The 13,986-nt window shown below is 41.1% G+C and overlaps 1 protein-coding gene across 1 annotated transcript; it reads right to left on the bottom strand.

The window, feature by feature from the left end:
- Nucleotides 1–500: 500 nt before the first annotated feature.
- LOC110532147 (coiled-coil domain-containing protein 22) lies at nt 501–9,190 on the bottom strand. The gene is made up of 15 exons (XM_021615790.3): nt 8,671–9,190; nt 7,990–8,167; nt 7,166–7,298; nt 6,849–6,955; nt 6,449–6,533; nt 4,619–4,788; nt 4,299–4,511; nt 3,969–4,160; nt 3,595–3,831; nt 3,415–3,516; nt 3,189–3,296; nt 2,964–3,059; nt 2,766–2,825; nt 2,544–2,618; nt 501–2,398 (listed from the first exon to the last, which is right to left on the bottom strand). Exons 1-15 carry the CDS (start codon nt 8,718–8,720, stop codon nt 2,285–2,287), a joined length of 1,920 nt encoding a protein of 639 aa, XP_021471465.1. The 5' UTR covers nt 8,721–9,190; the 3' UTR covers nt 501–2,284.
- Between the last annotated feature and the right edge of the window lie 4,796 nt (nt 9,191–13,986).

Raw genomic sequence — 13,986 nt, 5'->3', positions numbered from 1 at the left:
AATAATCATATTTTAATAAAATTGTTTGTGGTGAAAAAGTTTGGTAAAAATTAGCGTTATTAGACGCCAATGGATTCAGCAAGTGGTTTCCCGCAGTAACAAGTTACACATTGCACGGTTGGTAGCCCATCTAGTAAATATTACGAGATCAACCATGTCCAGCAATGTCGTGTGTCAATTGTAACTGCATGACTACAGTTTGGAACACATCAATTTATATTAAAATATTGAAAATATATTAATACATGCAACTCAATATTGCAAGTACATTCTTGAAAATAACAGCATGATGGATCCAAGAGAGGTACATGTGTGGATATACTGATGATTGATAATGGATATTTGTGCCTGATGCAAATGTTCCAAAAACAAGAAGCCTTGTTTACATGAGTTATGTGAGTTTTGTGATCTGATCCAGGTGATGCATCTACCCAGCCACTGTCCACGTTATGAACAGATTAGCTGGTGTCTCCCTGCATGCACATTTTTGACAGATATTCTTTCAAAACAATATGAATGTATTTATTTTAAGACAATTGCTGATGCCATAAGTCAATGGTGCTCAGTGTCAATGATCTTAGAGGCCAGTATGATGATTTAGTTTGACCATCAGGATCTGTTAACACTTGACTGATATCCAGACACAATGGCGGTGCTTACACAGGCAGCATAATACTTTTTTTCCCTAATTGGCATTTTGACCAATCAGATAAGCTCTTTTGTTAATACATGGGTAAAAGATCAGAATTTGATTGCCTGTGTGAACACAGCCAATGCGTGCCTGCCGAGGTGATCAGGACGATCTGATCAGAGATCAATGTGTCTTTTAATCGTCTACACCCGCCAAAAATGTGGCACAATTAGAAAGTTGACAAGATCAGGACAAAGGACACATGTTGGCACCAGGTATAAACAGGGCTAAAGAGCCAGTACAACAGGCATTCCCACAGGATCATGGAAAAAAGGCCAGAATATGAACGTGATGCAAAAAACGTTTCAGCATTTCAACATTAACTAAACCTTAACGTGTGAAAGAAAACACAACATAGCACAGGACATTCATTTAAATGTTAATTTGCTGCTGACTAACATTGTGGTATCATTTTTATACAAGTTTTGCATGAATCATTGTCAATCAATGCAGTTTATTTGTTATCTAATCTTGGCCATTTCAGGAGATCAATGCCCAAAAGGTGAGGCAATTTACCCTAAGCCAAATAATACTCAGCAAAAGAGAGACAAAAGCAGCATTTGATTTCAAGGCATGAGCATGACCTAGAAAGGACAAACCTAGTAATCTCCTTATCGATTCCAGTTTGTAAGACAAAATATGGCATGGATTTCTTTCTGCACAACGGTATCTTAGGCCATACCTAGCCCTTGCATTTGTCTGTGGAATGGGAGGGGGGAGAAATGAAGAAATTCACCTTAACACATGGAACTGCATTGCATTTCAAAGTAGTATCAAGATAACTTGGAAGTATTGTACAGTAAAAAAAAAAAGCTTAAAGCTGGTCATTTGTACAGCAACCATTACTCAGGGGGATTGTGATGGTGCATGTTACTTCTGAAACATGGTGCACTTTGAGGGAACATAGACCTGACATTTTCAAAGCACACTAACCTCACCAGATTCAGCAGAATCACTTACAATCACTAGGTTTACTAGTCTAGGACTGGATGACATTCAAACAACCTCGTGAGTTCTAAATCAATCATTCATTTCCAATGACTGGTCTAAGAATGTAGGTAATGATTGATGTACCCAAATTCATAGAGATGTCAATCAGTGCTTGTGTAATTGTACCTCGACCATCAAGACATTCACTTGATGAGTCAATCAGAACTACTGCAATTGAGATAAGATCTACTACACATTTCTAATAGAAAGTATTGATTGTGTGGAATCAATATGGAATCAGTATGGGACACCAGGGATGCAAGGCAAGTATAATTAATTCATCACTGTTTTATGCATCACACAACTCTTTTCTATATCCTGCATGGATTTTGATCAGCCAAGGTTTGTGCATAAAAAATTAAGTATTTTCAGTACAAAATTCAATCTCCCCTCCCCATATGCTGTCAGTGCTCCCAGAAGGCAAAACCAAAAATGACGTTGGAGGAAGGAAAGCGTTGAAAGTCTTGAGACGAGATGGGAGTGTGCTTTCTTGGTTCCACACACACAGGACAGGCAGTCTCGAGGGCATGCTACCTACCGGTCAGTTTGACCAGCAGACAAGTCAGGCGGCCACTACGGTGCATCATGCTGAGGAGGGTCACGTCAGGCCTCTCTGATCTTGGCAGCCAGAGCAGAGTTCTCCTGGCGAATGGCTTTGTAGTCCTCCAGGATCTTCTCCAGGTTGCTTACAGTCTTTTTACCATTCTCTGTTTCAATCTATGGAGAAACAGGAACTTTAAAAGTTTGCTTTACCAAGTCAGACCTATATCGCTATGCCAAATAAAATCACAAACTATGCCTGATGTTGTACAGTAGCAGTGCAAGTTAGTGGTTTGGTATAAAATAAGAGGTCCATATATACCTGTTCCTCCAGGTCTCTGATCTCTCTCATGATTGTGCCAGTGTCCTCAATAGTTTGGATCAACTGAGTGCAGTTCTATACCAGGAAAGAGAATCAAGTCACACAACTAACCAATATAGTTATAAGGCCCTAAAATTACCACAGTGCACCACACCCAAGGATATACACATTTCTCTTTCTTTCTGTTTCTAAGAAGGTTATATTCTGCCAACAAGCTCTTACCTCATGCAAGGCTGCCAGGTACTTGTAGGATTTGCGGACAGACTCATCTTTTTTCGCATCCTGCAGTGTGAGGAAAAGTATGATTAGGCAATTGAAGAAAACTGTGGTATAGAGAACAATTGAAATAAAATTCAGGTATTCCTTTGACCTCTAATTGAAAAAAGTAAAATCATGGAGTTCTTTTGCTAGGTGTTCTACCTTGAAGACCAGCTCATCAGTCACAGCAAATGTTCGGTCCAGTTTTCCAGTCAGGCTGTTAATCTCTTTTTGCAGCTCCTTAGTGTCAGACAGAATCTAGAGAAAAAGGGGACACAAACACCATACTTAAAATCACTCTACTCAGATTCAAATTTTGTTTTAATTACTTTGTTTTTAAGGAGATACTCAGGACTGTATTGATGCGAGGTGTCTCAGACAGTGTACCTTTGTAATTTCTTCCTTCTGTTTCCGGATGTTGCCAACGATCTCCAGGATCCTGGCAGTGTACGCTGAGCGGGAGATATCTTTGGGGAGATTCTCAAACTCTGTTATCTGAAGGACAAATCCGATTTCCCAAAACTGGTGTTAGACAAAATGCTTGGACAGGAACCAAATTAATACACATTGTGGTAGTAAAATCATCCCAAATACATTTAATTAGTTTTAATACCAGTTGTTTATACAGTCCCTCCTTCTTCTTGGCCTCCTCCGCAGATTGACTGATTTTTTCATGAAGCTCTTTGATTTCAGATAGCTTTCGGGAGGACTCCATCTAGAGAAATTAATGGAAGTTGAATTAAGAGTTCCTTTCTGTCACACACTTGGGGATATCTAAGGAGATGAACGCTACCGCTTGGTTGCTGCAGAGCTCCTTGAGCCTGCGGTGCTCATCGATAAGTGGAGCTCTGTGTTTCTCCCACTGGGCGGCCAGGTTGACCACTCGCTCGGCACTTCCCTCCACTAGGGCCTGCAGCTTGGCCAGGTTGTTCTCCCCGTCCGGCAGCAGGTATATGGTCTGCTTCTTTACCCGCACAGAGTCCTCCTCCTCCGTGTTGCTCAGCTCTTTCTGCTTCAGCTCATCTGACACCTGCACACAGACGACAGACAAGTGTTGCAGGGTGACTATGTCTTACATGTCATAGTTCATTCCACTGTGGTAACTCTGGTCCGAGGTCTACGCAAATACACAGTTTGTCTATTTTGAATAATAGAGGCTCCAATTACCTGATGTATGGACACAGTGAGCTGCCTCATGTCTCCGCCCACCTCCTCTAGGCTGAGGGAGAGCTGCTGTAGCTGCTGCTGCAGGGAGGCCAGCTCCTCCTGCTGTCGGGCCTGCAGATCCTCCTCCGACTGATGTGAGCTGGGGAGGGAGTTGGCCGCTGCTGCCATCTGCTTGGCAGCTTTCTCAGGCTCCTGACAAACACACACAGAGAGAGGCATGGACCGGTTAGAGAGAAACAAAAGCTGGATTCAAATTGGAAATCAAAAGGGGAACATTTGGAGATCTTGCTCAATGTCTTTGGAGCAGGCTTTGTTTAACCCATCATTCACCTCTGTGAAAGTAAATTTTTCAGTGTGGGTGAAGCGGGTGCCCTTGGCGAGGATGTCACCAATGAGGGGAGAGCCCCCGAAGGACTGCAGCAGCTCTGTGAGGTCAGAGCCCGACCCGTGGGCACCGAGGGTGTCCGGGCGGGTCTGGGCCGCAGTGCGTAGCTGCTCTTCGATCCGCTTCTGCAGACGAGCACGCTTCCTGGAGCGATATTCCTGGGTGGACACGAGTTCACAGATGAAAACACTGCATTGAACACAGAAATATTATTATTGTTCTCAAATTCAAGTCAAAAACTTAAACTATCCCTTAAAGAGCATACCTCGGGTGTGAGACGGGAAAGAAGGCCTTGGCTGTTCCACTCGTTCTCCCACTCCTGGGCGGCACTGAGCTCCCCTGCATGCTGCTCCAGCAGGGAGGCCGGCACGGAGGCATGCTGCGACGGCTGGGCAGTTACAGGGGGAAGGAAGTCCCTGTGGTAGTCATTTTCCTCTGAAGAGGGGGAGAAAAGAATGACGTGGTATACTGGTATTGAACTGTCACCATATGCTCTCATTTCAGTGGCAAAGAAGATCTTGTACCAAGCCTAATGTAACACCTGCTTATGTACAGTACCAGTCAAAGATTTAGACACATCTACTCATTCAAGGTTTCTCTTTATTTTTTATTATTTTCTACATTGTAGAATAATAGTGAAGACATCAAAATTATGAAATAACACTTTGCACACTCTTGGCATTCTCTCAACCAGCTTCTTGAGGTAGCCACCTGGAATGCTTTTCAATTAACAGGTATGCCTTGTTGAAACTTAATTTGTGGAATTTCTTTCCTTCTTAATGCGTTTGAGCCAAGCAGTTGTGTTGTGACAAGGTAGGGGTGGTATACAGAAGATGGTCTTTTACCATATAGGGCTAAGTCCATATTATGGCAAGACCAGCTCAAATAAGCAAAGAAAAATTACAGTCCATCATTACTTTAAAACATGAAGGTCAGTCAGTCTGGAAAATGTCAAGAATTTTGTTATGATGCAACTGGCTCTCATGAGGACCGCCACAGGAAAGGAAGACCCAGAGTTACCTCTGCCGCACAGGACAAGTTCATTAGAGTTACCAGCGCAAATAAATGCCTTACAGAGTTCAAGTAACACCACCTGACCACCGCCACCTGACCACCACCCGACCACCACCCATCAACTGTTCAGAGGAGACTGCGTGAATTAGGCCTTCATGGTCGAATTGCTGCAAAGAAATCACTACTAAAGGACACCAATAAGAAGAGACTTGCTTGGGCCAAGAAACATGAGCAATGGACATTCGACCGATGGAAATTTGTCCTTTGGTCTGATTAGTCCAAATTTAAAATCTTTGGTTCCAACCGCTATGTCTTTGTGAGACGCAGAGTAGGTGAACGGATAATTTCTGCATGAGTGGTTCCCACCATGAAGCAAGGAGGAGGAGGTGTGATGGTGCTTTGCTGGAGACACTGTTAGTGATTTATTTAGAATTCAAGGCACACAACTAACATGACTACCACAGCATTCTGCAGCTATACGCCATCCCAACTGGTTTGCGCTAAGAGGGACTATCATTTGTTTTTCAACAGGACAATGACCCAACACATCGCCAGGCTGTGTAAGGGCTATTTGACCAAGAACGAGAGTGATGAGTGCTGCATCAGATGACCTGGCCTCCACAATCACCCAACCTCAACCCAATTGAGATGGTTTGGGATGAGTCGGACCACAGTGTGAAGGTAAAGCAGCCAACAAGTGCTCAGCATATGTGAGAACTCATTCAAGACTGTTGGAAAAGCAGTCCAGGTGAAGCTGGTTGAGAGAATGCCAAGAGTGTGCAAAGCTGTCATCAAGGCAAAGGGTGGCTACTTCGAAGAATTTAAAATATGTTTAACACTTTTTTGGTTACTACATCATTCCACGTGTTATTTTATAGTTTTGATGTCTTCACTATTATTCTAATATGTAGAAAATAGTAAAAATAAAGAAAAACCCTTGAAGGAGTAGGTGTGTCCAAACTTTTGACAGGTACTGTATATAGGCTACTCATTCAGAATCCTACGCAACTGGAAGAATTGGATTACAGAATGATATGCAATGACAGTAAGTTTCGAGGGTCCTGTGTATTCTGGGGTTTACCTTTCAATTGCCTTTTCCCAGGCACTTTGAGGCAGTGGGGTAAACTAAGGGTCTGAGAGTGGAAACTGTGGGACGGTCCTGGGTTCTAAAAAGAAACGTGAAGTGAGAACGCATACAAGAGGGAACACTGTTGACACAAAGACGCATAGATTCAAATAGGAAGCGTGTATAGATTCAAATTGGAAGTTTGTAGTTCTGGGGAATATTGACTTGAGTAAATATCCATGAAGCCATGAAAAACAGGATGAACATGAGTCATTATTGCCTCACTACTTTCACTATATAGCCTTAATCTAGCTTCCTTCATGATCTAGGAAACCCAAAGTTATTTATCAGTGTATATTAAACTTAGCAGGCCACATCATTGATAATGCTTTGTAGCATAGCTAGCAGGACGTACCTGTGTTTTACAGAGGAGGGGTAGTCTGCAGGATGGAGAGAGCCAGGGCAAGGCCAGTTGAGCTTTAATCTGGGCAGCTATGGATTTCTGGAGGAGGGCCGATTTACCTGTTAGGGGGTACAATGTATGAGACAAAGAAATACTTTCAGATTATTGTCATTTTTAGAAGTTCACAAACATTCAATGTCTTTTTATTGATTAGATTACAGTTCAGAAAGCAAAAAATAAAACCAATTTATAAGGGGAGAACTAAAGCTAAGGGATGAATGGTATTTATTAATGACAAGAAGTACAATGGTGGGACATTGAGTCTGTACCTGCTGGTTGGTCCGAGGCCTCAGCACTTTCTCTGGGCAGCTTCTCCACTAGGAACATGAGCAGGGAGCGGATCTCTGGCTCATTGCTGTACAGAAAGGTCTGGTAGCCAATCTCTCCCTTGTAGCCAAGGTCCTGCAAATAAAAATGCATGTCAACCTCGTTATGGAGTCTGTTCATACACAGGTCATTGACCTTAGTATAATGCCTCACCCTCTAGAACATGAGGGTCATTCCGGGTAAGAAATGGAACGAGAAATGTCTATGAGATTTCCATGAACATGTCCAATGATGTAGCCTGCTTCACAAAATGATCAAACCAAATGTATTCACACTTGGCAGATTCTAAATCTTGTAAGTAAACTGTTAATCTCAGGAGATCACTCAACCGAAGTTACGCAAGCAATTGGGCTATTCAATAGAGTCAATCAAGTGAGGAAACAAAAACAGTTCAAAACAATGCTCAATGAGATGGAATGGCATTAGTCTATATGACATCACTTCACATTGTAGCAGGATGCCAAATTGGTTGCTGAATGACTTCTTTTCAGACATCAGTGGTCCAGACTGCATGCATGTAGTTGGGACCATGAAAAACTGAGCTTGATCTAATGACAGTCAATTAATTTCAGAATACAAAAAAAAAACCTGGACTGAGTGTCATTTAAAGGGGGTATAGGTCATATGGGTACATCAATAAGTCATGCATGGTTATCCATTTACAGCCAACAATATCTTAATCTTCATGTGATCAAAAGGAGTGAGCCCCATTTCGCAACAGGTTGGGGGAGCACTATAACTATCCCTTTCCTTTTCGACCTCTCACCTGACAGGCCTGTGCCAGGCTCATGCCAACACGGAAGCGGGCAGACATGCCTGGGGGTAAGGAGGGGCACAGTCCGCTTCCCAGAGCCGGGTCGATCACTCGCAGACATCTCACCACCGCCTCCACTATCAGCTCACTGGTGAAGTGCTTCACACTCTGCACATCCTTCCCCACGTCCCTGTGCAAACAGACACAGCATGAGGTGCAGGTGCACAGGGTTAACTTCCCACTTGTGTCACACCCACTTCTCACTAGTCATGTGATCAGCCGGTTAAACTTTCAAATGACATTCAAAGTTCTGTGGTGTAACTAACATGCTAGATAGACGAATTCTGCTCATTACACTATCGAACATATTTTATTATTGGCAGAGTGAAAATCAAACAACTAGCTGTTAGAACAAAATAAGCACATGTTAAACGTTTGGATGAATGTAGCCATGATTTGCGCTCTACACTTCAACAAACGTTCACAAGGAAAATATTAGCTGATATGAAATGGCTCTGGTGAGTGAGTGAATGTAGATCTGGGTATCAGTGGCTATCAAATCAAAGACAAGAGCTAGCCAAACTCACTACAGTAGACACATAAGCTAGCAAACGTTAGCTAACTAAATTGCAAGCTAGCAACAACAGGGTATTTATTGATCATGTTAGAAAGTAACTTTAGCTAGATACTTACGTGCCAGTCTGTCTAAGCGAGTGAATTAAAATCTTATCAACTTCATCCATCACTGCAAGAAGTGCCTTGTAATTTATTTTAGAAAAAAAATCTTCCCCTGAATTACATATAATTAGGCTTCTGTTGGCTAGCTAGAAAGCGGTTTAACAGGCTTGTCCATTGGAAAAAGCTTGCTAGCGAGCCTGTGTTAGCTGGCGACCTAGGTAGCTAAACTAACGTTATCACTCCACAGCGCATGAACAAAAGGCACTGGCTATTTCAGCAACCGTTCCATTTAAAAAATGCTGTGTGATTCCCTAATTGTCTTGCAAATTGCTTTTCATTTTACGAAAGCTAGCTAACACATTCGTGTAATATAAAATTGTGCATATCTAAACTAAAGGCAGGAAGTCGTATGGGAGGAGTACATGGTAGCAGTGCTTTCTGGGATGCTGAGTTTCAACAATCTTCTGGAGAGCTGGGCAAGTAAAACTCTGATTCCCAGCAAGCCCCCACTATCGCTTAGTGACAACCCATGACTGGCAACTGCGATTTGGCACGTGCATTTTGGAAATTGCATTATTTTAGACGTGTGCCTGTTTTCAATGGGATGTGTAGTAATAGGACTTGTTAATCACACTTTAAATATTGTACAACTTATTTCGGACTTATTATTATTTGGTACAACATTTTTTTGTACACTGTTTAAAGGGGCAATCTGCATTTGCTACATCCATTATTTTTCTTTATAAACTAATTATATGTACCAATTAATACTTGAAGAATATCATTTATAAATGCCTCATGAGCTTAGTTCATCTATCATAACCCATCATAACCCCAAATATAAGTTTGTTTTTACTCCAAACTTTGTAAACAAAGTATATATAAACAAACACTATACAGCCTCAAAACATGGTTAAAACTACAATGTTGATATCATGGATAGTCAGTCCTTGCATCCATAGCTGTATCTATGAATTTGAGAGTGGTTACATTTCTCCAGCCCCATCCCTCAGCCTTTTACCGAAACAGGGGTGAGGAGCTCACTTTGTTTGATATGGTTTCAGCTGCTGATTGCCCCTTTAAGGTAGAAACATAATTCAAACTTTAAAATGTGTAGACTGGTCAGGACCAGTGTGCTTGTATATACTTTTTTGATAACATTCATACTTTTTGTCCTTCATCCACATTAATGGGATTTCTTTAACATTCTAAAGCTCCCATTGTTGAAAACTCCTGTTCATTCCAACATTCTATTGACTGTAAAGAATGTAACTTTTGACACAAATCAGCTACTTTGACCACTTTCCCAACAACTTATGAAATCTTGGTCTACTTCCTGCTTTTCAAATCTGAAATCAGAACAGTGTACCAATAAAATGATGCAGCTGTTTTTGTAACCACATCAAATAGGGGCGTCAGGTAACATGGCGGTTAGGAGCGTTGGGCTAGTAACTGAAAGGTTGCTGGGTCAAATCCCTGAGCATGGTAAATAACCGTAATTGCTCCATGGTCGCCATCAATAATGGCTGCTCCCCTGGCTGTCACCCCACAGGGGAAGTGGGATACGCAGAAACACATTTCCATTTTACACCTCACACTTGTACAGGTTACCCATTTGTACATACAGTGAAACAGGACTATATAAGCACCCTCTAATTATATTTACTATAACTACATTTCATCTCAACTTTTACAAACAACTGAACTTTCACAACAACTTACATAAAAACTTACCTACCTATTCACTATTACACTATTACTGCTACAAGTACTTCTGGGCTACTTACTATTAAACAAGTCAACATTTTTCAACACTAACAAACTTCTAAACTTCTTCCACTAGATGCAACATCATATAGCTCTCCCCAAATAATATATTTAACTATGACTATATATTCACTGCTTCACTTTAAAGGGGGCAATCTATGATTGCTACATCCATTTTTTGACTTTTAAATTGGTGATATATACCCATTGATTCTTGAAGAACATAACGTATTAGTGCTGAGTGATTAGTGTTTTTTGAGGTCGGTTCTGTTTTGGAAAAATAATAATAAAACATTTCATTTCTGTTTGGATAATATAATTTTTTTTTAAAAATACATTATGAAATATGACATTGAAATCTTTTTGAGCTATTTCATTGAAATTCCAAAGCCAAATATTAAGAACATTAATTTGCCAAAACATTGAAAACGTTCCATTGTCTAACAACAAAGAATAAAACAATGAATAACAGCCGATGGAAGTGACCCTTACGGCATACTTATTAACCATCATTTATTCACATGACCATACTGTTGTAAAATATTTCAGTTGTGTATATAACTTTTTTTTATTTGATGACTATTATTTCATTCAAGTTTCATTCAAGTCATCATCTCATCTCTGCTCAGGCAGTAGCAGCCAGACAGATAACCATGTAACGTTATCTCTGTTTCTCTCAATTGAGTCATCCAATTTAGCTAGGCTATTAGCTAGCTGGTAGATGACTGTGCTGCAGAGCCGTCTGACAAAATCAGTCTAGTTGTTCTTCAAAGTAGATAAAGCATACTTTCAAGATTTGCATATTGCCAACTACTATTCAGTGTTTAATAGTCACATGTACCGGGTTGCAGGTGTGATTGCAGGGTACAGTGAAAATCTTATGCTTCGAACTCCAACATGCAGGACTAAGTTAAATAAAATAATGAAAATGGTATTAAAAAACAACAATATACATAGAAATAGCACTCTACACATAATACCAACTGTGGCAGTGATGAAAAAATACATGTCCATTGGGGTGGAGGTAGACTACTACAACTATCAATCGGGTAGAGCTACCTCACAAACTGTCTCTATCTGAACTGTCTCTGTTGTGTACATTCTTCTCTCATGCTGTCTCATGTGGTCTGTGTAAAAGATTATGGATGTAAGATACATGTACAGTGTCTTGCGAAAGTATTCGGCCCCCTTGAACTTTGCGACCTTTTGCCACATTTCAGGCTTCAAACATAAAGATATAAAACTGTATTTTTTTGTGAAGAGTCAACAACAAGTGGGACACAATCATGAAGTGGAACGACATTTATTGGATATTTCAAGCTTTTTTAACAAATCAAAAACTGAAAAATTGAGCGTGCAAAATTATTCAGCCCCTTTACTTTCAGTGCAGCAAACTCTCTCCAGAAGTTCAGTGAGGATCTCTGAATGATCCAATGTTGACCTAAATGACTAATGATGATAAATACAATCCACCTGTGTGTAATCAAGTCTCTGTATAAATGCACCTGCACTGTGATAGTCTCAGAGGGCCGTTAAAAGCGCAGAGAGCATCATGAAGAACAAGGAACACACCAGGCAGGTCCGAGATACTGTTGTGAAGAAGTTTAAAGCCGGATTTGGATACAAAAAGATTTCCCAACCTTTAAACATCCCAAGGAGCACTGTGCAAGCGATAATATTGAAATGGAAGGAGTATCAGACCACTGCAAATCTACCAAGACCTGGCCGTCCCTCTAAACTTTCAGCTCATACAAGGAGAAGACTGATCAGAGATGCAACCAAGAGGCCCATGATCACTCTGGATGAACTGCAGAGATCTACAGCTGAGGTGGGAGACTCTGTCCATAGGACAACAATCTGTATATTGCACAAATCTGGCCTTTATGGAAGAGTGGCAAGAAGAAAGCCATTTCTTAAAGATATCCATAAAAAGTGTTGTTTAAAGTTTGCCACAAGCCACCTGGGAGACACACCAAACATGTGGAAGAAGGTGCTCTGGTCAGATGAAACCAAAATGGAACTTTTTGGCAACAATGCAAAACGTTATGTTTGGCGTAAAAGCAACACAGCTCATCACCCTGAACACACCATCCCCACTGTCAAACATGGTGGTGGCAGCATCATGGTTTGGGCCTGCTTTTCTTCAGCAGGGACAGGGAAGATGGTTAAAACTGATGGGAAGATGGATGGAGCCAAATATAGGACCATTCTGGAAGAAAACCTGATGGAGTCTGCAAAAGACCTGAGACTGGGACGGGGATTTGTCTTCCAACAAGACAATGATCCAAAACATAAAGCAAAATCTACAATGGAATGGTTCAAAAATAAACATATCCAGGTGTTAGAATGGCCAAGTCAAAGACCAGACCTGAATCCAATCGAGAATCTGTGGAAAGAACAAATGCTCTCCATCCAACCTCACTGAGCTTGAGCTGTTTTGCAAGGAGGAATGGGAAAAAATGTCAGTCTCTCGATGTGCAAAACTGATAGAGACATACCCCAAGCGACTTACAGCTGTAATCACAGCAAAAGGTGGCGCTACAAAGTATTAACTTAAGGGGGCTGAATAATTTTACACGCCCAATTTTTCAGTTTTTGATTTGTTAAAAAAGTTTGAAATATCCAATAAATGTCGTTCCACTTCATGATTGTGTCCCACTTGTTGATTCTTCACAAAAAAATACAGTTTTATATCTTTATGTTTGAAGCCTGAAATGTGGCAAAAGGTTGCAAAGTTCAAGGGGGCCGAATACTTTCGCAAGGCACTGTATCTCTGCCCTAACAATGGGAGACTACAAAGCGGCACGGTGGGCTGTCTAGCTCCCACCTATCCTTTCTTTGGATTGGTGGACACATGTTGATGTCAACTGCCTGTATTCAATGGAGAGTGATTCTGCGCTTACTAGCCTCATGCCATGAATATGCATAGCCATCTCAAGACAAGTCCGATACAAAAATGTATTCTCAAAGTTTCCCGAGATGTCACGTGTCCTACTTATATCAGTACACTCGCAACAACTTAAGCGTTACGACATATCTATTCGATCAAATAAACCTTACGCAGCAAATAAGCCATACAGAATATGTTATGTATACACCGCTTTATTGCACAGAAAAGGGGGATCAGAGGGTGTTTTATGTGCTGCACTCTGCTGCCATATACTTTCCCTTTTTTCAGGCACATTTGTTGACTTCACTCACTCGGAAACTCAGCCTTGCTACAGTATCATATAAATAGCTTAATACTAGATACAGTAACAGAGGGAAGATGCCACCATTGCAATTGGATGAATCAAAAACGACAGAGCTATCTAGATACATTCACACAAGACATAGTCAACATATGAATATGTCCCTCGAGGTTTTTAATTTGTACAAAGAGCCCTCTTATTGTTTCTCAGTTTTATAAAGGCAATGTCTATCCACCTTTCCAAACTAGCGTCACATGGTGGCACGTTTTTGTGGGTCGTCTTTTGGCCGAATGCACTGTTACTCTTATAGTGGTGCCTTGTGGTTTACCTTTCCATTCCAGTGTATTTCTCATGGGGGGCTGAACTCATTCCA

This window comes from Oncorhynchus mykiss, chromosome 9 (genome assembly GCF_057628025.1).
Source record: "Oncorhynchus mykiss isolate SJ-2025 chromosome 9, ASM5762802v1, whole genome shotgun sequence".
NCBI lineage: Eukaryota > Metazoa > Chordata > Actinopteri > Salmoniformes > Salmonidae > Oncorhynchus > Oncorhynchus mykiss.
The sequence above is the reverse complement of the archived record's forward strand: the minus strand, read 5'-3'. Positions and strand labels throughout refer to the sequence as shown.